Source organism: Pezoporus flaviventris, unplaced genomic scaffold (genome assembly GCF_033815535.1).
Source record: "Pezoporus flaviventris isolate CSIRO_AGI_PZ_B2104156 unplaced genomic scaffold, CSIRO_AGI_Pfla_v1 ptg000006l, whole genome shotgun sequence".
Lineage (NCBI taxonomy): Eukaryota > Metazoa > Chordata > Aves > Psittaciformes > Psittacidae > Pezoporus > Pezoporus flaviventris.
Genome location: NW_026892554.1, coordinates 2,104,906 through 2,129,094, shown reverse-complemented (window position 1 = coordinate 2,129,094; position 24,189 = coordinate 2,104,906). Strand labels below are relative to the sequence as shown.

The window sequence follows — 24,189 nt, the reverse complement described above, 5'->3', positions numbered from 1 at the left end:
AGGCCATCAAGGAAACTGGGTGCCCAGGGCTCATTCCTCATAGGAAACCAGTGCTGGAGCTCCATCAGGGACTGGTGTACAACCCACCCCCCATCCTGTAATGCTCACATGAGGATTAAGCCTTAAGCCTTCCCATACACTGGCTGCATGGGTGCAAGCAGATCTGTGTATAAATGTAGGTGCAGTGGGGGTCTAGCTGGCTTTTCAGTGATTCTGAATGAGGCTTGCAGGCAAAACCAGACTTAGGGATACTTGGTCCCAGAAAATACAGCTTGAGCTCTTGCAGTCAGAGGCCAGCCTCAAGAGGTGCAGTCAGGCCATAGCCATTGTATAAAAATGGTAAACAGTAAAAACAATATTGCAAAGTTTCCTGATTCTTGGCTCAAAACCTGGTTTTTCCCAAAGGAATTGAATCTCCAAAGCAAAAATGCAAGAATCTGTTTAACACTGTGGCCTTTTGCATGTTTCTATCAGATCTGTCACTAAACAGGTTTTGGCCATGGTAGGGCAGGAAGCCCTTTCCCATCCAGCCTGATGTAGCTGTGTGCATCCCAGTGTGCTGCAAATGTAATTGTTCATTGTAAAATGCAAAAGCAGCAGAAAAAAGGGAAGTAAAAAGGATGCTAATGGCTAATGGGAGGGCTGTCACTTCCCCAAGACTTGGCTGCTCAAGAGAGTTGCTTTGAGAGCCTAGTGTAGGTTTATGTGAGCAGGGAATGCATTGCCCATGTTAAATGCATAGTGATGCTCTTGGCAGCTTTACCTTGCCGATGGGAAGGGGCTGCCCTGGTTGGATGTGTGTGATGCTATCAATCAGGGTTTAAACGAGGACAAACTTACCAACACCAGAACATTTCTGAGAGCCAGAAGATAATCTCAGATCAGCCGTGGCTCAAATCCCCCCGCTCCATCGCTGCCTTGAAGAAGATGTTTGTTTCTCTCCTCTCCCTCCCCTTTTTCTCCCTCTCATTGAGATTTCTACACAATATTATTTTAATCCCATGCTCTGGCCCCTCCTTTTCCCTCTCCCCTTCTCTGCAGGCTCTCTTCCCCCCATGCAGGCTGCAAGAGGCACACAATGAGAAGCAGCTGGCTCACAAAGCGAATTTCCCCTTGGAGGCAGGAGCAAGCTGCGTGCAGGGGCCGGGCGAGGGCGAAGCTGGCACCACTCAGCCCCTGCTTCTCACTGCTCCTGGCTCTCCTTCAGCCTCCAAAAGGCTTTTTCTCCTGGCTCTGAAATACAGGGTGCTTTTACACTTTGGGTTTGGGACCGGCTCCTGAACCGTCCCGTGTTGAAGCATCACCTGGGTGCCCATGTGGGCTGTGCAGAGGGAAGACCGGGATGCAGGATGCTCTGCACGGCTTTCCAGCCATCGCAGCACAAGCTTGCTTTGATTAGAGGTTTGTTAAGACATGGTGCTTATTTGTTTCTCCAGTTCTTCTGTGGATCAGGCTGCCTTGGTGTAGACCCATGGGGATTTGAGTGTTGATGGTGTGTTGAGCAAGAGAAGCACCCAGTGGGATTTCAGGCCGTGTTTTCCACCCTGTTCAAACATCCGGGAAGGTTTTGGGCATTCAGGGGATGCTTCCAGGGCAGGCAAGCAAGCTGAGGGTTTAACTGCAAGTGAAACTGGTTTAAAGCATTAACAGCTAACACTTGTCTGCTTCATTAAGTACCAACACCCCTGCTCAGGTCCAGACTTCAGTGGCCCAGAATGATGCAGGCACCACAGGCTGGAAAGCTGGGTGCTGTAGCTAAAACATGCACCAGGAGGATTAATGTCTCTGCTTGGGCTCCTCACCTAGGCAGGGACCTGTGTTGGCTTCTGTCAAGTCTCGTGGATGGAAAGGGGACCACAGATGTGGTTTTCCCTCTAGAATTGATTGAAAAAAAGAAGCCCATCTGCAGTAGGTGAGGGTGGCTGCTGTTACCAGCCATGGTTTATTGCCTTGACAGAGGGAAAGGGCATTTATTCAGCACCTGGGTGAATGCAATCATGTGAAGGAAACAGCTCTTGGATGCCTGTGTGCCCCTTACAGTGCTCTGGCCATTCCCAAGGTTCTGTCCAGCTTGGGCGGGGGGGGGGGGGGGAACTGAAGCCTGGGATTTTGGAAGCCCAGCAACTCGAGTGCTCCCAGCGCGGTGCCTCTCTGTATTGAGGAAGGTTGTGGGTGTTTATTTGAGGGAAGAGCAGCTCAGCCAAACATCCTGCTTTTAAACTTGACTTTGCAGCAGTCGGAAAGATGCCTGCAGCTATGTTTGTGTGCAGCCTCTGACTGCTCTGCTGAGTGCTTGTCTCCGGGCATGGATGGGATTTGGGATTTGCAGTGAGGGCTTACGAATGGTCTCCCGTGTTTTGGGGTTTCTGATGCATTGGAAGCTGTGTTTGCCTCACGGTGGCTGTTGCAGCGCGAGTCCGTCAGGATGTCCAATGTCAGGCACGGAGCTTCGTGTCTCTCAGGGCTCTGAAAATTGCCCCCATTCCCCAAGGAGAGTATTTGAGCCCTGAGCTTTGAGACAAAAGGCAGTGGGAACTGCCAAGTTGGGGGGGGGGGGGAGGAGGGGATCTTGGTTTTGGGTCAAAACCACTGTGTTTTTTTCCCCTTGTTTCAATCCCAAACACAGCCCTTGCCAGAAACTTGGTTCAGCTTCACCTGCAGTTAGGGATGTATTCATGTTTTGGGAATTGTAAGGAAACCTGAAGCCAGGTGAGTTTGGCTTTAACTGGGATGGGCGCATGGGGCTGGGCACTGCTCACCCCATCCTCTACCACGTTTCTGTGCTGTGGAGAGGAGTGGAACAAGGATGTGCCAAAGGGAAGGTACAAGCAGGACTTAGTTTTGTAGATGTCCGTCTTAGCAACAGGGCTAAAAAAGCATCGATGCTCTGCCTTTTACATTGCCCATCAGAGGAGACTGTGTTGGTGCAGAGACTCTTGTGGCTGGCATGAGTCTGTTCAGCAGCAGCAGCCTGGGTTTGGCCATCACGGGATCCTTCAGACTGCAGGAGAAGGTAGTGGCAGCTCTTTCTTTTAAGTATTGATTTTGAGAGAGCTTGTATGAATTGAGCTTAACTTCACAATCTCCTGCACACCGCAGTATTGTGCTTCTTCAGCCCCTGCTTCCTCTAGGGATTAAATAGTCCATTTAATCTTATATCAGCCTCTTTGATTTTTGCAAAGCTGCAGCATGCAGGTGGTGGCTGTAAGAGCCATCAGGAGATCTCATTTACCTTCTTCAAAGCATGGGGGTGTATTTTGTGTTTGGCAACACTGGAAAATACTCAAGACATCCTTTAGTTACATAGGTGTAGCTGACTGCCACCAATTACACTTCAGGTTTGTGTCTGCAGGTGGAAGGATCCACGGATGTATTTATATTCACAGTCCATTTCCAGCTTGATTTCACTGCCATAGTCATCTAGGAGGGTGACATAAGATTTGAAACCCATAAGATTTGAATTCTCTTAGTGAGATGTTGCTGTTGTGTGTAATAAAGAGCTGATAATTTCGGGAGCCATTTTGATAGTGTCTGGGTAGCAGTTGCCACACTTAGATTAATACAGATACCCATCCCTGAGCTGTTCTAGATACCTAACTGCAGTCAAGAGGGAGAAGGAGCCACTTGTAGGGCACAATTCACCTTCTCTCAAAAGAAACATCTAAAATAGGTCAGATGAGTTGTACCCCAACAGGTTGCATCATTCCCTACTGGGAAGCGCTGCTATGAAGATCTGGCCTTGCTCGCATGGCCCCAGGATGCTGTGATTTATCCTTGTGTCAGCTGAGGCAGTGGAGAGGATTTGGTTGGTTGCAAGGCATGTGAAGAGCTATTTTGAAGAGGGAAATGTGCCACAGTGGCCACTGAAGCAGTGAAGTTCTCTGTGACTTCACAGCGCTGGACTATCTCCGTTGGGTAATAGCGGTCGGGAGCATGAAGTCATGGGCAGAAAATAGCGGCTGTTGTTCTCAGAGTAAAAGTTGAGTTTCTAGTCATCTTCCCCTGGGCTGCTGCCCCTTCCAGCCCTCCCCACAGGAGCCTGCGAGCACATCTCCAGCCCCTTCCTGATTGTTTTTCCAGCTCCATTACACAACGTGCGTTTGTTTGCTTTTGCAGATTGGTCCTGAGCAGTGTCAATAGCTGGAGATGCACAGAAAGGGGAATGGACTTTATTTGGGTTCTCTGTGTGCACAGTGCCAAAATAAACAGAGTTTTATACTGGGACACGCTAACTAAACAGCACAGCGAGCTCGTGGGGAGAGGTTCAGTGGAGTGCAGCAGGGATGGAACCGTCCGGGTAGCCGGAGCGTTGAGCAGGATCGGGATTCATGAAGACAAATGTCCCCTTGGGGCTGCGTTGTTTGTTTAATTTAATGATGGATTTACAGGGAGGTAAGAACATAACGGCACGCGGGGTGCCTTAGACCAGTTACCTCCCGCCTTTGGGAAGCGCATTGTGTTTATCAAGCTCTGTCTTAAATTCTCATTTCTATTTCTTTGCTGTGTTGTCCTGTGATAAAAACCTTTCCAGTGTTTCTACTCTAAATTGTCTCCTGGCAAGTTTATCCCCCTTTATTCTGTGTCTTTCTGTAGTTCCTCATTCCTTTAAGATTTGTAGCATTGGCTGGGAGAGGGTCGGTTAGAGCTTTGAGCATTGTGCTTCATGTTAGACCTTCTCAACAAACTCAGGGAATAGGTGGGCACCTCAAGGTGTGTGGTCTGCCCATGGCTCCATAGTCACATAGGCTTTAATAGTTCAAGAGTTTCAAAGCTTTCCCAGAATCTCATGTCACAGTAATGGCAAGGCAGTGGTTTCTTTGCCATCACTGTAAATTGTGAGCATTAAAATAACCTTGGTGGGATGCTGGGAAACAGGGGATGGCCAAAATACCTGTGGCCAGACCCTTCCATTGGTTACAATTGCGTCATTGGAAGAAAGAATCGCACTCAAGCTTGTTGGAGCTGTTTCATGGTCTGATGGCAGAGCCATGCTCTATGCTCAGATGAGTAAGGCTGACTTCATCACTGACAGCAGAGAGCAGCCCAAGCGTCTCTGAAAGAGACAATTTGAAGGCCCAGGCCAATTTGTGCTCTGAGTTACAGCTGTCTAAATACAACCATGGTGAAGTCAGTTGAGTTTCTTTGAGTTTCTGGTCAATATTTGGAGCAGAACCTGGCTGTCCCTGTGTGCAACATGGAAGAATTTATCTGTAAGAAGAGGAAAATATGATGGTGGTTGGAGAGTAAATGGGGGTTGGAGAATAAGAGTCAGGCTGCTCTGCTCATCATGAGCCTTTACTGACCTGCAAGAACTTTCCCCTTAGAAACCAGGTTGCCTCAAGGAGCCGTGGTCCCTCGCTGAAGGCACTGAGTTAGGACAATAAATAGAAATGAAAAGTGCTTCTAGAAATGTGGGGAATGTGAAAATGTCTAAATGATTTAGGATGAGAAACTTCATTTAAACACTGAATGGAAGAGCGTGCTTTCATCTTTCCACCAGCAGTGTTTGAACTCCTATCCAAGTGTTTTTCTGGACTTTCTATGCACTTCATCATATCCAAGAGAAAGCTTTTCCCTGTAAAGTGAATAAACTTCCAGTTCCCTGTTTCCATTTGTTGTTGCGGCCTCAAACACACCTAAATTATAGTAAAGAAACTGTTTGTGGGGGGAAAAACTGCTCAACATCTTATTTCCTGCAGTCAATAAGAAGACCTGCATGTATTTGAAGAATTTGAGCTGGGAAAGGCCGTGTCAAGCAAATCTCATAAAGCTGCATGGCTTTCCATATGGAAACCACCCTGAATACACGTGTCAGGCAGCACAACATCTTTTTGTTGTAATGCAAGCAGCGACTCACCTGAGAAGTCCATCCCTCCAGAGAGCAGCTGTGGTGGGTGGTTGGCATTGGTTTACTTGCAGTTCCCTGCACTGGTGAGGGATGCAGGTGGTGCCTGTAACGGCTTAGGTTTTGTTTCGAAGCTGCCACGTGGCATTTGGGAATAAAAAGGTTTAATTCTTACAATGGCTGTGTATTAGCGGATGGGTTTGGCTTTAGAGATTTGCCCCTAATCTGACATAAATCTGGTGCTGCATTTCAAAGAGAAGATCTCAGGGCTTCTCTCTCTAATGCCATCCACTAAGCAGTAACTGTGAATAGATTCTTGTAGACACAGTAACAATGGAGTTACCTGTCTTGCAGTGCTCATGTCTCATAACCACCATGCTCCATTTTGGGGTGAGGGAATGGGATCAGCTGAGCGATTATCGCCATAAGATTGTGACCTTAGGGCCCCTTGGGTCCAGCATTAGCACTAGAACTGTCCCTGTTTGTGTTCCCTAAACCGGCTGAGCGTGCGCCGCTGCGCTGGCTCTGATGGGGAGATTTATGCTTCCTAAGTACATTGTAAAAGTTTTGTAAAGTAGCTTAAATATTTACACAATAAGCATTTAAGGAAACAGCTCTGCCTCTAAAGGAGCTGCTGATCCTTTGGGTCCACGAGACCATGGACACGGGAGGTTTTTTCACTGCCTGACCTCCAGGAATTCCTTTTTTTTCACCTCACTGTTTTTAAGCAGACAAACAAATGGAAACTCATACACAGGAACCTATAAATAATGTTAATGACCTGGCTTGTATCCTCAAAAGCCAGGAAATTTAGGAACATGATGGTGAGCTGGCCCTTTGCTCACTGAAGGGTGGAGGGCGTAGCTGGGAGGAGATGGTGGCAAGGACAGCCCGGGTCCTGGGGGTGACATGTGTGTCCCCGCACAGGGAGGCTCAATGGCCATAAAGCCCTGGCAGGAGGCACCTTCCAGAGGTCTGTGCAGCAATTGCATGTGCAAGATCTCACCTCTGTGCAGGGTTTGGTCCTGGACTTGCAGCTTTGGGGGTTTCTGATGTGAGGTTTGGGGGTTCTGGTGGTGGTGACACTGTGGTCAGTGTGGCTGGTTTGATAGAGGTGCTCTTTCTGACATAAGGGGCCTCCAAGACACAAGTAGTCATTAGCGCACAGTGGGGTTTGGGGAGGCATGAGGATCTCCAGCACTTCCATCCTGCCCTTGCAATGACTCTGGTTATCCAGTTCTGCATCCCTACAGCATGCTCATCGCTTCTGGGTGCTGAGATAACGTGTGCCACACAGCACACATGGCTTGGAATGAGCTTTGGCAGCAGGCAGGGATTTCCCTGCTTTGCCTTGCACTTGCCCCAGGACAGCCGCTTTCCTTTGCTCCCATGTTTGATTTTGCAAGGCTCCAGTGGTGCTCTATCTCTAACATGCCTATGAGGTGCCCGTGCAGCTTTTATCTCTTGCTTCATCCAGCACAAGGCTGTGAGCCTGCCTGTTTTTCCAGCCTTCAGAGCTTCTCAATCCTGCTGCAAGAGAGTACAGCCACTGGTGGTGATGAGCTGGGTACATGTGTTGAGGAAGACGCTGACTTCCAGCCATGGGTCCATTGCTTGGTCTTCAAGGAGAGCAACCCAAACCCCTTGGGAAGACCATTCCCTTTCATTTAGGGATGGTTTGGGACGGATGCCCCCTTGGATGGCAATAGGTGAAATCCTCTTTGAGCAGGGAGCAGCAGGGTGGGTGCTCTCCTCCCCACTGGCACCCACCACCCCTTTCTTTGCTCTTCCTGAGGTGCACGAGGGGTAAGGGGGGGGGTGTTTTGGTTTGGTTTGGGTTTTTTTCCTCCTGCTCGCACGGCAAACGGATGTTTAGATCAGAAAGGAAACGGGATCCCTGTTTTCTCAGCTCCTCATGGAGCAAACAGCCCTTCAAAATAACTCCGGTGTCGTAAATGCCAGGAAAAATAGCGAAGGCAAAATGTAAGCAGATAATTGGTCTTTTTGTTAAAGGTCTCCTCCTCAGCTCCAAGGTTGCCTGTTGGACCGGCCGGGTTTAGGTTTTGTTTTGAGGTTTTGTGAGTATTTTCAAAGCAAACAGATCAAGTGTGATCCCAGAGCGCTGCTTCCAGGTGATTTCCCTGCAACAGCAGGGCTTTCCATGGGAAATCTTAATTGCGGTAGTTCTGGAGCTCAAGTATCTATCTATCTATCTGTCTATCTACATATATATATATATATTTATATATATGGACCCCAAGTGCCCAGTGCTGGAGGAGGTGGCCCCAGAGGACGGTGCCCTTTGGGGTGTCCCCGCAGCAGGAGCCCACCCCGCCTGTCCCTGACCTCATCCCCTGTGGGGATGGCTCCTGCAGAGGCTTTTGGCTGGTGCTGTGGGAAGAGCAAGGCCTCCCCACGCAGCCCAGCCCAGCCTGCCTGAGTCACCCAGGGCAGGAAAGGGAAGGAGCTCCGCAGGTTTGGAACACTGGCTGGAAGGGCAGGCGATGCCCTGCCTGCTCCCTGCCTGCGCCCTGCCTGCCCCAGGGGATGCTGAGGGTGGCTGTGCCTCCAGGCTGAGGAGGTGTCCTTGCACCCTGAGCTTGTGCACGTGGTGCCACGACTGCCCTAAAACACCAAAGTCCCAAAGGAAACCTCAAAACCAGCTCCCTGCAGGTGAGCAGGACACGTCCTGTCCCTTCAGGGACTTCTGCTCTAGTGGAAGGTGTCCCTGCCCATGGCAGGGGTTGGAACTGGGTGAGCTTTCAGGTGCCTTCCAACACAAACCATCCTAGGATTCTGTGAGATACCCAAGTAAGGAGCCCAGCTGCTGCCACACAGACCCAGCGGGCACCCATGCAGGACCACACTGCCCACATGGGATGGGGTATGTGCCACCAGCCCTGGCTGGCTACTGGTGTTGTGCAGGGGAGCAGGATGGGTTTGAAATGTGGACAGGGATGAAATGTCGTCTGGGCTGAGCTGTTTCTCAGGCCCGCAGCCATGTTAATCCCAGCTTTGGCTGCTCAGCCTTCAGGCAAAGGCCTTGCTCCCTTTTCCTTGCTTGGAACCATGGGATGCAGATCAAGGGGGGGTAGCTAAGCTCACATGGCTTCACAGACATTGTCACCCATCACTCCCCACCACCATGCAGGGAGCTGGGCGCTCCAGTGGTGAAAAATCCTGGATTTTGCAGGTTTGGTGGATTCAGCACGAAAGATTGAGGGCCAGGAGCAGCTCCCAGGCCTGCTCCATAGGGAAGAGCCCATTAGCATGGTGACTGCAGACACTGAGGTGGGGAGCAGGTACTTTATTTTGAGCGTTATTTTTCATTTGGAAACACAGCCTCTCACCGTCCTGCTGTCACGGTTAAAATAAGGTTTAAATTACAGGGCTGGCTGTGGCTTTTTCCCTTTCTTTCGGAATTTTTGCCAACTTGCAATTTACTTAATAAAATCCTGCTATTTCGTTTAACAGGGATATTTTTTGCAGATGTTGTTTTAACCCAGCTTTATAAAATATGTGAACTGTGCAGTTTCTTTCCTATTTTTAACAATTTAAGGATTCTAGTCTAGAAACTTGACAGAGTTTATAATGTCGATAGCATTGGTTTGTGCCATGCACACACTGGGGTTGGATGAGGAGGCTTCCACATCATTGAATCCCAGACTGATTCAGGTTGGAAGGGACCTTAAAGCTCATCCGGTCCCAGCCCCTGCCACGGGCAGGGACCCCTTCCACTGGAGCAGCTTGCTCCAAGCCCCTGTGTCCAACCTGGCCTTGAGCACTGCCAGGGATGGGGCAGCCACAGCTTCTCTGGGCACCCTGTGCCAGCGCCTCAGCACCCTCACAGGGAACAGCTTCTGCTTGATTTCCAGCTTAAATCTCCCCTGTTTCAGTTTGAACCCATTACCCCATGTCCCATCACTATAGTCCTGACAAAGAGCCCCATCAGAAACGTTGCAATAATGAACAAAAATTGTCCAAAGTGGGAACTTAGCGTTGCTTGTTGCAGCTTGGTGAAGGTGTTTCAGCAAAATCTCTGACTTGGATTTTATGCTCAGTTATTCTTTTTGTGCAGGGGGGTTCTTTGCATCCATGTGGATATTTTATATGTGATATATATAGATACGGAGAGGAGAAACGGGTCTGTTTCAGGCTGCTGACAGGCTGGCTTTTTAATGTCGAATAGCAGGCGTACTTCCCCCCAATATGCTTTAATTTAGTTCTTCAAATCAATTTCCCTTGAGGGGAGGGGAAGAATTTGGTTATTCCTCTCGCAGTGCCCGGCTGTGCAGGTGGGGGGGTGCAGTCTTGAACTCGTTAGCCATAACAAGGTGTTCTCGTGCTCCCTTAATCTCCCTGGCCTTGATTTACAAAGAGCCCGACCTGCTCTCCTTCCCCTTTTCCTCTCCATGGGAAGGTCGTTTGCTTTGGTGCTTCCCTTCAGAGCTGCTTTCCCCTCCCGAAACCTCTCGTGGAGGAGGTGCAGCCACGAGCCCTGCATAGGCCGGTCGTGGAAAGCTTATTTTTAGCTTTAAATTCCAGCTGCCCTCCAAGAGAGATGAGAGCTTGTCCAGGAGAGGTGGGAGGGTTTTTAAGCTGGACCAAGACCCTTCTTGAGCTCGGCTCACACATACCCCAGTTATTTTAGCTGGGATTTATTGAATGAGCATTACTGGAAATCAGGAGACACGGAGCTAATGCTGGCAGCCCCTCTGCTGGGCTCTGTCCACGCTCTAACTCATTAATCCTTTTCTCTTTGAACATCCCAAGTGAAGCTGGAGTATCGGGGTGTCTGGGATTCGTATTAGAGCGGCAGAACAGGATGTATCCCATGGAGTTCTCCGTGTGTTTTGGTATTTTCCTATTTCCACCCCCCCTTTTTTTTTTTTTTAAAGAAACTGTGGTTTTTAGAAATGAAAACAAGTCCTCCTTGGCCAGGAAGGGTAATTAGCATGAGTCACCTCCGCTCTCCATAGGCAAATACAGGGTTAGGAATTCTGTCATCTGGGAGATGACTGTGACGATGTTTTGGGGGACTTTTGGAGGCCACACGTTGCTGCCTCACCCAGCTGCAGTCATGCCTGCAAATGTTGTGGGTTTCATGCAAATCATCCTTTTTCACCCCACATCCCCTGCTCTTCACCCTTGCGCAAATTTCCTTGCTGTTTATCTGCACTTGATTGGATTTAGAGGACTATTCCGAGGAGTGTAAAAACATGAGGTGTGTTTGGTCTTTGGGGTTGATGTGGCCCAGCCTAGCAGATACGCATCCCTGCGCCACATCCCGCTCCTCTGGGTTGCTGATTTGTGGATTTTACAGGAAAAGGGCCAGGAGACCCCTCCTGGTGCATCCCTGGTACATACCACGGCACACAAGGGTTATTGTCCATGGTGTTCATGGTGTAGGTCATCCTCCAAAGCAGAAACCACCAGCACAGCGTCCTCACTGCTTCAACTGGGAATGAGGGACCATCTACAGAGCTTAAATCCTGAGTTGCTTAAGTCATTGTTTAGTCTTTGCTTTAAGTGGGAGTAAGAGCCCATGGATGCTGGCCACGAGCAGTTGTCAGTGGAGTGAGCTGCTTGCTTGGAGTCAGGGCTGGAATAGACCCAGAAAATGTTGACACATAAATACATGAAGCAGCTATGGGGAAATCTGGCGTGTGTGGGTGCACGCACCCCTCTGCACGTCCCTCCCAACCCTGCTGTGCAGACAGGCAAGGAGGGAGGAGGGCAGGAGCCATCCTCATCCTCCCTTTGCGGCAGGACCCCAGACTTGCCTCTGCCTCGCTGGGCTCTTCTCTTCCCAAGATGCTCACACCACACACAGACTCCATCCCCATTGTGCTTAATTCCTCTCCAGCAGAAACCCCAAGACCTCCCCATCCAGGTTTATCCTTTCAGCATGACCAGATTGACTTGCACACCAGAGGGATTGTTTGCTTGCAAAGGCCCCGCTGGCACCCAAAATCCTTTAATTCCCTGTAAAACTTGGGGTAATCCAGCACAAGCTGGATTCCTGAAGCACCTGCAGACAGTGACACTCAGTGGCAACCATGAAGCTGTGGCTCCCTGTCTTGTGGTGCTTCCTCAGGCAGTGAGAGGATGGAGAGAGCTTTATCAGGATATAAAGATCTTGGGCTTTTGCCAGCAAGAACAAAAGCTGAATTTCCATTTCACTCTCAGCTCCTGTCTGCCTCCCATATATGTGTGGGGACTGATAACATGCTAGAAAAAAAACCTTTATTATGGATGTTGGGGGAGAGGGAAGGTATCATTGGGGGGTCAGAGGATGGGTTGGGGTGGGGGACCCACAGCTGGGGTGGGAACCAGCAGGGATTTGGGGTGAAAGGCCGTGATATTTGCTCTCCCAGAGGTCCCAGGCTGGGGTCTCATGGCTGCCCAGTGCGGGACTCTGCAGCCTGTTGGCCAGGAAGGAGCAAAGCTCATTCCCAGCCCATACAAAGAAAAACATTTGATGGGCTCCTGCCCGTGGCCTGCAGGGAGCCTCCCCAGCCTGGCACCCCTCCTGTTTTCCAGGTTGGTGATAGTTTCCTACAGCTTTCTCGGTCCTTGATACATGCAGTGGTATTGGCATCGAGCCGACAGACATCTGCCTCCAGCTCCCTCGTCTCAAGGATGCTGTTGGTGGCTGTGCGGTGGCCTTGGGTTTTTTCAGCCTGCTCACTGCTTCTCACGTCATCTTCCTCCGCTCTGAAACCCCACGGCTTGTTCTCAGCCGTAAATCCATCGAGGTGTGATAGCAGGGTGAGGCTGGCTTCTTCAGGCTCACTCCGGAGGGAACAGCTTGGGCTGGAGCGCCATGGCAGGCTCTTAAAATCTACCCGGCGGTGACGTTTTATGTGGCATTGCTTTGATTTTCCTCCCTGGGAAGCATCTCTGATAATAAAACTGCAGAAGCACAGCAAAGCTGCTCCAGTCGCTTTGTTTCCCATGTCCTGTGCGAGCTCTTAAACCCAAAGTTTCCAGCTCTGCAGGCGGGTGTTGCATGACCAGCCTGGGACATCTGAAGGAGGCCTCGCGTAGGGGAACCACTGAGTATTTGCCTTCTGGAAATGGCAAGATTTGGTTGTTTCTGGAGGAAGCTGAGCTGTAATTTGGGGTTGGGTCTGTGCTGAGAGCAGTGTGAGTAAGTGATGGTGTGCTGCCTGGCTGGGTGGCCTTTGCAGGACAGCCCTTTTTGTTTGGAGGTGCTCAATGCCCTTGTGTCTTCTAAGAATGGGAGGAAAAAAGGCCTTTTTTTGTTTGTTAATCTGCTTTTCTCCAGAGCAGGTGTCAGTGTTGAGCATCCTGTGCTGAGTTAGTGATCCTTAGTGGGAGTGATCCTTAGTGGGAGTATGGAGGCACAAGCATCCTCAGGAGCATCTCTGCAGTCACCTTGGCAGTGTCCTCACCAACTCAGGGTTTGGCTTCCCAAAAGAGCTCCCACCACTCCAGCAGAAAACTCTGGTGTGAAGCAGGCAGGGAATTGGTTTGGTTACAGCCTGGGCCTCACACATTTGTACCATCACCCTCCAGTAAACGCAATTCCCAGGCTTAGCTAAGAGCCAAGTCCAGCACCCAACATGCTGTGCCCAAGAGGCGTGATGGAGGTGGAAGGTGGTGTTATTCCTGTTTCTCTTCAGAGGGACCTGCTAATTAGTTTCTGCTTTTAAAGTGCTTTGAAGCGCTCAGCCGAAACTTCTCAAGGAGTGAAAACTATTATTAATTCATCCCATTTTCCAGAGTCTCTCTGGATGCTCCAGAGATGCCGCAGCTCTGGTCATGGAGCAGATTAGTTCCCTCCCCGAGGGCATTTGTGAGAGCACCTAAAATTGCTCTGCAAAGCCAAAGCACTGGGAAAGGCAGAAGGGAGCTGAGGAGGTCCCTTGGGATTTGGCCCCCCAGCCCAAGTGGGATGCGGTTGGCGTAGCTGGGATTGCAGCGGGAGGCCCCTGGATTAATTAATCGGGAGGGCTGGCGCGGCGCCAGGCGGGAGTGTTGGACGTTGCGGCGGAGGCTGAAAGGGAAGCCTGCCATGCAGTGATTTATGGGGTGATTTCTCCCGAATTCTCCGCGTTTTTCAGGCTCTGGGAGGGGGAGGAAAGGGATTGCGTGCGTGGTTGGTTGGAGGAGCTGAAAACATGCGAGTTCTCAACCTCAATATGGAAAAAAAGGGATTTTTTCTCCCTATTTTCCATGTCCCCGCATCCCCTAACGCCACAGTCCTGCCTTCCTGAGGACGCCTGGGGAATGAGCCTTCTCCCCTCCAGATGTAGTCGGTGCTTTGCCCATTTGGCAGTGGGAGACAGAGATAAAAGCGAACCCCAACTAGACGATGCTCAAGTGATTGTCAGCAAACCTCTTGATTTTACAGAGAATCACTTAGCGGGGACCTTCCCACCGCATTATCCCCCATGTCTTCCACCACCTCCTTTCTCTCCCCATTTTTGGGGCTGGTTGGGGCACCCACATCCACGCAGCAGGGGACCCTCCAAGCAGACCCTGGGATGTTGCCGGGTTTGGACTTACCCAGGGCTGGTTTCCAACAGTGGAGAAGTCTCAGCCAAATTGTGGTTGATGACAGGTCTGGTGCTTTCGGAGCTGGCAGCCAAGGGAGGTGATTACGTTTTGGGCTCCTTTTGAAGATGTATTTACATTGTTGTGTTAACTTTTACATGCCAGGTATAAAGCAGTTACATGCACAGCCCAGGAACTTAAAAGCGATGAATGTGCCTGTGAAAGCAAGAGAAGCTGAGATTACGTGCAGACTGTTCAACGCAAGGAAAACCCAACCAAAAAGTCACCTAAACCTCTGAAAACATCGGCCTTTAGAATAACCTGAGTAGGGCTTTTCCAGTGTTTTACTCTCTAGGACTTTTCACCCTTGGCTGAAAAGACCTTTGTAAAGCACACAGGGGAGCTGGGGGGAAAAAAGGGTAAAATACCTTAAACCCCTGTTCTGGTCTGTGTGTTTAATGGCCAGAGAAAGTACTTTAGAAACAAACTCCTTGAGTTTAGCTTGAAAATAAGCTTGCTGCTGATGACTTACAAATTTCCGGGCAGGACTAAACATGGCATGTGTTTTGCTTTGAAGGATATAAAAGAAATGAGCATGAGCTGATGATTTAGCAGAGTGGTTTCTTTTATGCAGAGAAAATTGTTTTCATCCTAATTCTTGGCATTGGCTCTTGTCCTGTGTTGCTTTTGTTTCTTGGGCTGCCATGGAAATGTCCCCCTTTCCCCCCAGGCCTCTCCATGCACCTCGTCCACCGGCTCTGTTGCCCATCAGACCCTTTTTGGAGTAATTTAATTAATTAACCCAGCACAAGTTTTCTTCTGAGTTAATCATCGACTGAGTTAACAAATGAAACGGGCTCACAGAGCCCTCCAGAGCTCTGCTCCAAGGTTAAGGCTGGAGGAGAAGGAGGAAGATGCCTCTTCCATGGTGGATACATGGCAGCGAGGGCTCTTTTTGGCTCTTTGTGGTGCTTGCTTTGGTGTTGGCTCTTGCCAGATGAAAGAGCTGAACTCCTTGGCTGCCCGACAGCCACATCCGATGTGAGGAACGTGCCAGGAGACATGCTGGGGTTGGAGGAGTTGGGACCCAGCCACCACAGCGGTGACACCAGGTTAATTGTAGTAGGAAATCACACTCCTGTCATTGAGGGATGAATCTTTATGTCTCTCTCAGCAGAGCAAAACAGAAGTCTGGGGGGGAGTTTGATGCTCTGCAGCATGGGGAAGGTCTACACCAAGTAGTGGGGAAAGGGGACTAAACTGTCTGTCCTCATTAGGATTTTCCGCTGACTTTCACTGGCGGGCTGCATGGAGAACCTCCTGCCTCCATCTGATGTCTCCAGGGCCACCACAGGATGGCCTCCTTCGTTCCTTTGCTGGTGGGTTTGGGATGTCACCTTAAGTATCTATGTTGGAGCCATTGTTGGCGTGTTACCATGGGCTGACAAAGCAGCTGCTGGCCAAGACGGGGCTCACCAACGGGTGCAACTCTTCCAAGGGTGGGAAGATGCCTTCAAAGTCCCACCCCACTGCTCCCAATGGGGGTGGACAGACAAATGGTGTCCAGTTTGTGGCCATGTGTCCCCAGGACATCTCACAGAGGCAATGTTCAGCTTCTCCCCTGTCTGAAAGGAGAGGGTCTCGTGCTTGGGTGGATGCCATAGATGCTGGTTGCAGAGTGGGGCTCTTGGGGAAGGGGAGGACTGCAGTGATGCATTCCAGCTGAAACTTGTACAGCAGAGGTATTTTAAGTGTATTGGCTTAAGGAAAACGGTTGTGAGCTTTGCTGGGGCAGATTGACAATTAATTTCTTCTTTCTTACAGGGCCATAAAAATTCCATTTCTGCTGTGGAAAGCTTTAACCCCTTCCTTCCCCTGGAGCTTGTTCCTAAGGGTGTTTGTGGGGGATTATTTTAACTGATGACTCCCCCATGAACTGTGAAAAGATCTGGGGGAAACCTGTGTGTTCTTTGCGCTGGGCTTTTTATCTGGACCTTGTTCATGGTGACCTGTGTGTGGCTATAACCATCCTGCTTCCATGCTCTGTGTGTTCAGTAGTGTAAGCATGCATCTGTGCTGTGGCAGAGGGGAGAAAAAAGGCTTGACGATGGATCTGTAAAGTCTAAAGTGGAACAAAACCGAATGGAAAGACGCTGGTCATTGGGAAATGATGTAAGTGAGCTCCAGGGCTGGAGAAGCATTAGGCTGACCTGTGACGCAGGAGTACAGGAGGGTGGGACATGAAAATGGGGTGTGAGGACACTTTGAACATCCCACTTCATCTCTTCAGGTGCCCAGGTGTGCATTCGAGACCCCATTACATTTGGAGAGAGCATTTTGATATTTTACATGCATGGTCTCCCCTGTGGGCACCTCTTCAGTGTGTTTTGAAACCCTGTGAGTGCGGTTTGGGGTTGGGGGGAGCTGGCAGCACCCGTTCCTCATGGGAGGCTCTGCTTGGAAAACCAGCACCGTGCCTCCTGTGACTGTTCCGTCAGGAATCTGTGCAAAACTGGGACTATTCCTCAAAGCACTGCAGCAAACATCCCTTCTCACCCTCGTTTTACACAGCAAGATCTTACTTGCAGCCCTATATTGTGGGGGCCATTTGACCTGCTGGGAGGGAGTTTGGTGGCTTTGGAAGAGCCAAAGCATGAATCAGAGATATTTCATGTGTTTTGTGATCTGCCCATGTTTTCCATCCTGCTTTTGTAAGTGCGACATCAAGCAGTGGGACTGGGCAGCATTTTGTTGTGGAAAAAAGCATCTTTCTTTTCTCTTTTAATGCACTGCTTTGAACTTCACTGGCACAAAACGCTGTCAAGTCACAAAGAAGCTAAAACCTCAAGTTATTTTCTTTACCTCCACACTCTGCAGTGCTGCTAACGCCTCGAGGGTTTACAGTATTTGCTCTTTGCATTGATTCCCGTAGCCGGATTCCTTCTGCCTGAGCCATGTGAGACTCTTTTCCCATTAAGTTCTGGTTTTGATTCCCCGGCTTGCCTCCCTATCTTGTTTTTTTATCTTAAATTGTTTGAATTTCCTCTTGGATGTGTCTGCTGCAAGGCATCAGCAGAGGAAAGGGCGACTTGGAGGAGAGAGTAAACAAGAGCCAGAGTTTCAGCCCGTCCATCTGATCAATAAAGGTGGCTTTGATGGAAGAGATAGCCCTGACGCCAGCCTAAATGTAGCTGTTAGAAGTTGTAGCTGCCTACAATGATAGTTGTTAAAAATGCCTCATATAGCATCGAGGGAGGCACTGCAGGGCTCAAATATTTTGCTTTCTTCAAACAGAAAGCCAGCGAGCTGCCTCTGTTCCAGCAGAAAAGGGGGGGGGGGGGGGGGGGGAAGGAAAGATGAAAAAGAAAAAAGCAGATTTTCTTGCCTGTGCATAAAGGGCAGCATGGAAAAAGAGGAGGGGAAAAGGGAATATTTATTTAAAAGGCAGAGGACATGCTTTTCTGCTGGCCGCCCCTGCTGTCTGCTGAGTGGTAGTGGCTAATAGCTGGAGGCAAAACTAATACTTGGCAGGGGATAAGACACAGCGCAGGCCCCCCTGTATGAGGGCCTTGGTGAAGTGCTTGCTCTGTGTCAGGGCTGCGAGATGAGTTCATCTGCTCAGGATTTGCTTGAGTGCACTGGGAGATAAAAGACGTCAAAAGAGCCCACCGCAGTGCAGGGAGTGCGAGCCCCTGGATGGGGCTGGGGAGAAGAGGGACCTGCCCCAAGGCTTTTCAGAGAAGCCTTTTAACCGTCTCCTCTCAGGGTGTTTTATTTGCCTGCGTGCCATGAGCAGGTTGCTTTTGCAGGTGGTGCAGGGCTTTTAAAGCCTTTCTTCACCCCTGGCCAGGAAGAGAGGGGTGGAAAGGAAACTTTTAGCTTCTTGATGTGCAGTTAGCTAAAACTCACATCCTCACCCGTGTGAAGGAGCACAGGCCATCTCCAGGCGTGCTTTGAGCTGGCAGAGCTGTCAGTGCCAGGCAGGAGCTGTGACGGGGTGACAGAGATGAGAAGCACATTGGCAGGGGGGATTTCACCCTCCAGGACGCATGCATGGATGGGTGCACTGAAGCTCCTGCCATAAAGTGCATGGAAATGATTTTAATAAGACCATTTCAGGCGCATGAAAACAGGAGGTGTAAAAAAAACCTTTCCCCTGCTTGCAGCATGTGTGTAGATTGATGATTTTGCCTAAATATTGGCCAGTTCCTGGCAAGCAGAGATGGTGGCACCTACAGCGAGATGTTCTGGTAGAACAGACACTGGTTTCCCACTGCTTTGCTTTCCCCTGCTAGGTATCTTTAATTTGCAGTAAACCATAGGAAACACCTATTTAAATGTTTATTGCTGCCTGTTCCCTTGATGAATTCAGCTGATGGGCAAACTGGAGTTTTGAAGTTGTCCCATTCTTGGTCTGTGAGGGAAACACAGGGGCCGAGTGGTAGTTTCTAAAAGCGGTAATAACAAAACCAACTCACCTAATGGGCATGCAGGGCTTTGTGGAGGTTGGAGGTTAAACAGATGCAGAGCTCAGTAATTGCTACCAGCCTCTAGGCCTGGGAGATGAAAAGCTTTGAGCTTGTCTGTAACCCCCCAGCATCACTTGAGTGAGACAGCAGCAACATCTAGCATTTGAGAAGAGTTATGGAAAGGCATGGGGGGGGCGTCTCAACTGTATGGTGTCCCAGGGGAAAGATGACTATGGAAAGTGGGCACTGTGGAGGGTGGATCTGCAGGTGAAGCTCAGATCCTCTTCTTTATGCTGTTATTGGTGAACTACAGCTTGTTTTACCTCTTCAAAAAAAATCTGGAGCTATTTGCTGTAGGGCATTTCAAAGAGCAAAGAGGTTCTGAAGCTTTTCATCACCAGTATCATCAAGTTGCTGTTCTTAGTGGAGAGCTTAGTGCACCATATTAGCACTAGGCAGCTGGGAAGGCGGTTCTAACCCAGAATTACATTTGAACCTTCTCTTCCTTCCTTAAAACTTCATGTTCACATGGTTGGTGCGTTGTAAGGCATCATGAGGTACTTCAGGAAGAGTCAAGTCCAGTCGTCAGTATTTAATAATGTGCTTGGGTACAGCATGTCCCTCATGCATTTGCCAATGAAGTCATTACCCTTTTGAAGCAACTTGGGTTGTTTGTTTAACGTCTGGTTATCCAGATGCCAGAGGGTCATTTGAGATGGCAAAGGAAGTACAGTTATTGGCCCAAGAACAAGAATGGGGAAAAACATTTGGTTTTGCTGATTTTGTCATTAGCCAAGTGCAGTGTTAGGATGCTCTTATTATAGTGACTCTGAGTGGCTTCCACCAGGGATGGCTCAGAAGCACAGAGACACAAAGACCCTGCGGTGCCACTGGGACATGGTGGAGTGTCCTACCCTGCTGCAAGGGCTGTGGTGGGACAAGGCCTGGTCCTTGAGGGTAGGTAACACAAAGTTTGGCTCACCTGGCTCTGGGATGCTGCTCTGACCAAGGGTATTCAGTGATATCCCTGCTGTGCAGTGCCACTAACTCTGAATTTAAGGGGTGCATCTCACCCCTCTCTCAGTTGTGCTCATCGGGGCTTTCCCCATGCCTTTAGGTAGCCCTGGACATTACCTCCAGTATTAAGGGGCATGAGCTGTTGGCTCACTCCTTCATATAGGATTGCCATAAATGAGGGAAATGGGGTTTCTTTTCCCAGCGGGGTTTGCTGTGGGGTTTCTTTCCTAGTTCTGGATAAAATGTGCATCAAACTGAAAAGAGGCTATTGATGGCTGTGCTGGGTCCTAAAATTCTTTTAACAGAAGATGGAGGAGAAAGAGGCCAATCTGAAATGTCTGGTTTGGACCTGTGATGGGTGAAGGGGTCAGTGCAAGACGATGAGCATTGCCCATGGCAAAGGGCCTCCCTGCTTGCCCAGTTACCTCCCTTCCCCCCATCTCCCTCCCCTTAAATTTGTATAGTTACAACTCAAGTTAAACTCTAACAAAGCCACTTGATTCAAAGGTCGTTAATGGGGAGGAGAGCCCATTCCCCTCGGGGTAATTTGAGCCTGAAAAGAACCAGGGCTGTAGGGCAGTGCTTGAAATCCGGTGTGTCAATAGGGTCTGTGAAGCAAAATAATGGCATCACCCCGCGTGTGAGTTAATCAGACGTGATGGCACGAAGGCAGAGGGGTCAGCGGGCTGCGGGCGCCTGATACACTGTCAGGGAGCTTAATGCTGGGCATGGAGCAGGGCTGGCTTGAAGCAGAGCTCCTTGCTTGAAATCCCAGGGTTGTTTTTGGTTAACCAGTGTAGTAGGAGAGGGAATGATGTTCAGTAAGGGGTTAATTCACCCTCTTTGGGGCTCTTTCAGGGCTGAGAGTTCCCATCTTCCTTCTGGAGGCATCATAAATTCTGGAGGCATCATAAATTAAACAGATTTCTGGCAGTCTCTGTCCCTCCTGTCTTCCTTGAATGTAATTCTTACAAAGAAGAGATGTTTCTCATTGTTCTGGAAAGATTTCCAGTGGCTTTGTAGTAGGACATGCATAGTTTGCATCAACTACTCCCCCTTGGCATGAAACGCTTCCTCAGATTTCATGTTCCCCGTGGGAACATCAGCATTGCTGTCAAAGAATATTACATAGCAGAGATAAGTGTCAGGTCAGTCATCCAAGCACTTCATGGACATCCCCTGTGTTTCAGCTCAATGAAATGGCCTTTGAGAATGGGGGTACACCACCACAGCAGTGCTGGAGGAGCTTGGGAACCCGCTAAGCTCAAGGGTGGCTGAGTTGCAGTGGTACAGCATCCATGCCAGCTCTTGGTGGTAGGAATTCGCATATCTTGAGCACACAGGGTCCAAGCTGCTGGACATGGGATTGAGCATTAAGTTAGAGAAAGATGGGTTTAGCTCTGTGAGAGCTGGCCCGTTGGGTCACCAGCCTTGGCTTGAGCTTTGTTTCTTGGTGGCATTTAATGTAATTGAAGACAAGCTTTGGGTTGAAGATGGGCTTTGTGTTGAACGCAGGTTTAGTTCCCATGAGAGCAAAGCTGACGGGTGGGAAGAGCCGTTTGCTTCCCCTCCTTACTTGTTTTCTCCCAGGAGGCCACAGCAAGCCCTGACTGTTCCTCTCCTTTCCCCCACAGATGCCAGTACGTCGCCCGATGCCGTGAAGAGGAGCCATTGGTGCAACGTGGCCTATTGGGAGCACCGGACGCGCGTCGGCCGCCTCTACACAGTGTACGAACAATCTGTCAGTATATTTTATGACCTACCTCAAGGAAACGGCTTCTGCCTCGGACAGCTAAACCTGGAAAACAGGAGCGAGACTGTGAGAAGGACTCGAAGTAAAATCGGCTACGGGATTTTACTCAGCAAAGAACCGGACGGTGTGTGGGCTTACAACCGCAGCGAGCACCCCATCTTCGTCAACTCCCCGACACTGGACATCCCCAACTGTAGGACTTTGATTGTGCGCAAGGTGATGCCGGGTTACTCCATCAAGGTGTTTGACTACGAGAAGTCCTGCCTCTTGCAGCACACGGCTGATCTGGATTACACGGACGGGCCCTACGACCCCAACAGCGTGAGGATCAGCTTCGCCAAAGGCTGGGGGCCGTGTTACTCCAGACAGTTCATCACGTCGTGTCCGTGTTGGCTGGAGATTTTACTCAGTAACAATCGATAACAGTCAGCCTTTGACGAAAGGAAACTAGAGAGAAAAAAAAAAAGACACAGACTATCCCAAATATCATCTACCTAGATTTAATATAAAGTTTTATATATTATATGAAAATATATATTATACTTGTAATTATGGAGTCATTTTTACAATGTAATTATTTATGTATGGTGCAATGTGTATATGGACAAAAACCAGAAAATGCACTTTGGCTTATATAATTCTTTCAATACAGATTTTTTTTTTTTTTTTAAGAAAAAAAAAGAAAAAAAAGGAGAAAAATTATACAGCAAAAATAGGAGAAAGCCCTAATTTTGATGTATGGTTTTTTGAAATACTAATATTAATACCCAGGCAAAAAGCTAATACCAGTCACTCATTGATAATAAAGTATTCGCATTATGGGGGGGGGTTAATTGTCTTTTTTTGTGCCCCCCCCCAATCCATCCTCAGTTGAAGCCTGCAGCAGTGTCTGCTCAGGCACTCTGCAGTCAATGGGAGGTTCCAGAGGGGCAACCACTGTCTTCCATCTCAGCCAGCACCCTTAGAAAACAATACATGGGTTGCTGGAAGGCTGTAGTTGTGTCCAAGAGGAGGGTAAATGAGGACAGTTTGAGAGCCAGGGAGCAAATGGAGGTGGTGAGAGGAAAATCCCCTGTAGCTGTTCTTGCTCAGGGCTCTGTGATCTCTCTGATAACACAAAACATGATGGGAACATCACGAAGATAAGCGTGCATGTTTGTGTTTGTTCACATTAATGGTTATCGCTGCAAATCAATGGTTATCAGCCCTGGTGGGCAGAGCAGAATAGACCAAAGGCTGCCCAGTAGGGCCAGTTTGTTGTATAAGCCTTGCACAGGGGTTGTCTGTGAGTCTGGAATGGCCCAGACGTGTTTGATGGCTGAGAAACAAGTGGTGGGTTTGGACAACTCATGGTTGGGTGGATCCTCAGTTGGAGACACCATAGAGCGGCCTGAATTTTGGGAACCTCTCCAGTAACTTGAAATAAGGCAGAGCCAGATGAGTGTGTGCAGGTTTGTCCTGTAGATCTCCTGGTCTGTCCTCCAGGCAATAAACTGATAGAGAAGTGTTTGGGAAGAACATACTTGCTCTGAGGAGCAGTTGAAGCCAGAAGAAGTCCTGGTCAAACAAGCTTGTCTGGGCTGATTTACTCTCTCTGGAAAGCCTGGATAAAATCAGGCACTTTGCTGACTTCTGCATGAGCATCTGCTGTCAGCACTGTAGCTACCCATGGGCAGGTTGGACATTGTCTGGCCTCACTTGGTTAGTAGAGTTATTTATTGCCAGTGACTAGTGTTGCCAACACTTAGAACTGGATAGGAAGTCCCTGTGCATTGATTTTCCTGCAGTCCCTGCCTCTGGAGCCTGGTGACTGCAGAAGCTCCTCAGCTTCCAGTGTTAACAGGGGATGTTTTTGCAGAGGAAAACATGCAAAGAGACTTCCTCCCTGGCTCAAAACTCAGGGTAAAGCAGGACATAAACTTACTATGAAAAAGCCCTCCTGATACATGTCTGGGTCATGCCTTTTGCAGCTGGACTTGCGTGTTACTACACCAGCCGCGACAGGGAAAGTGGGAACCACATCCCCTTATGGAAGGGAACTGCATCCCACCAGGGAAACGGGCAGACCTGGGATGGGCGCTGGGAGCAGGGAATGTCGCAGTGTCATTTTTCCAATGACAGCCGTACTTGATGTTTAATTGGGACCACGTTGGCTGAATTCATGCAGCATCGGTATTAATACTTGACATCATTCTTCCTTGTTTGTGTTACAGCCATTGTTGTCAGGGAACAGCGTCAAAACATGTCAGTATCGTTTAAAGCCATCTTTCAAGAGCTTTGCAGGGGTTTGTTATCCCCTTTGGCTTGGTTTTGGTGTGTCCTGCCGTAGCACCTGCACCACTCAGCTGTGGCACTCGCATGCAGTCGCTCAAGGGGCCTTTTTGTATGGTTTGGCCTTTTTGAAGGAGGTTTTTGTTAACACCATGATCATTTTAACGGGGAAGAACCAGACACAAGCCAGGTTGCTTCTCCTGTTCCCTTTTCTCCTTCCCAGCGTTTCCCATCGTCACCCAGAAGGTTTTCCATTCACATGCCGAGCTGGCTGCTGCCTTCCTCCCTGTCCTTACATGCACACACACATG

General features: G+C 49.3%; 1 protein-coding gene across 1 annotated transcript in view; it reads left to right on the top strand.

Annotated features, from left to right (window-relative positions):
- Window positions 1–22,254, top strand: part of SMAD6 (SMAD family member 6) — a 40,090-nt gene extending 17,836 nt beyond the window's left edge. The window contains exon 4 of the mRNA XM_061446578.1: window positions 21,489–22,254. Within this exon, the coding sequence (XP_061302562.1) occupies window positions 21,489–22,030 (542 nt within the window). The 3' untranslated portion in view covers window positions 22,031–22,254. The remainder of the gene's footprint in view (window positions 1–21,488) is intronic.
- The last annotated feature ends 1,935 nt before the right edge of the window (window positions 22,255–24,189 follow it).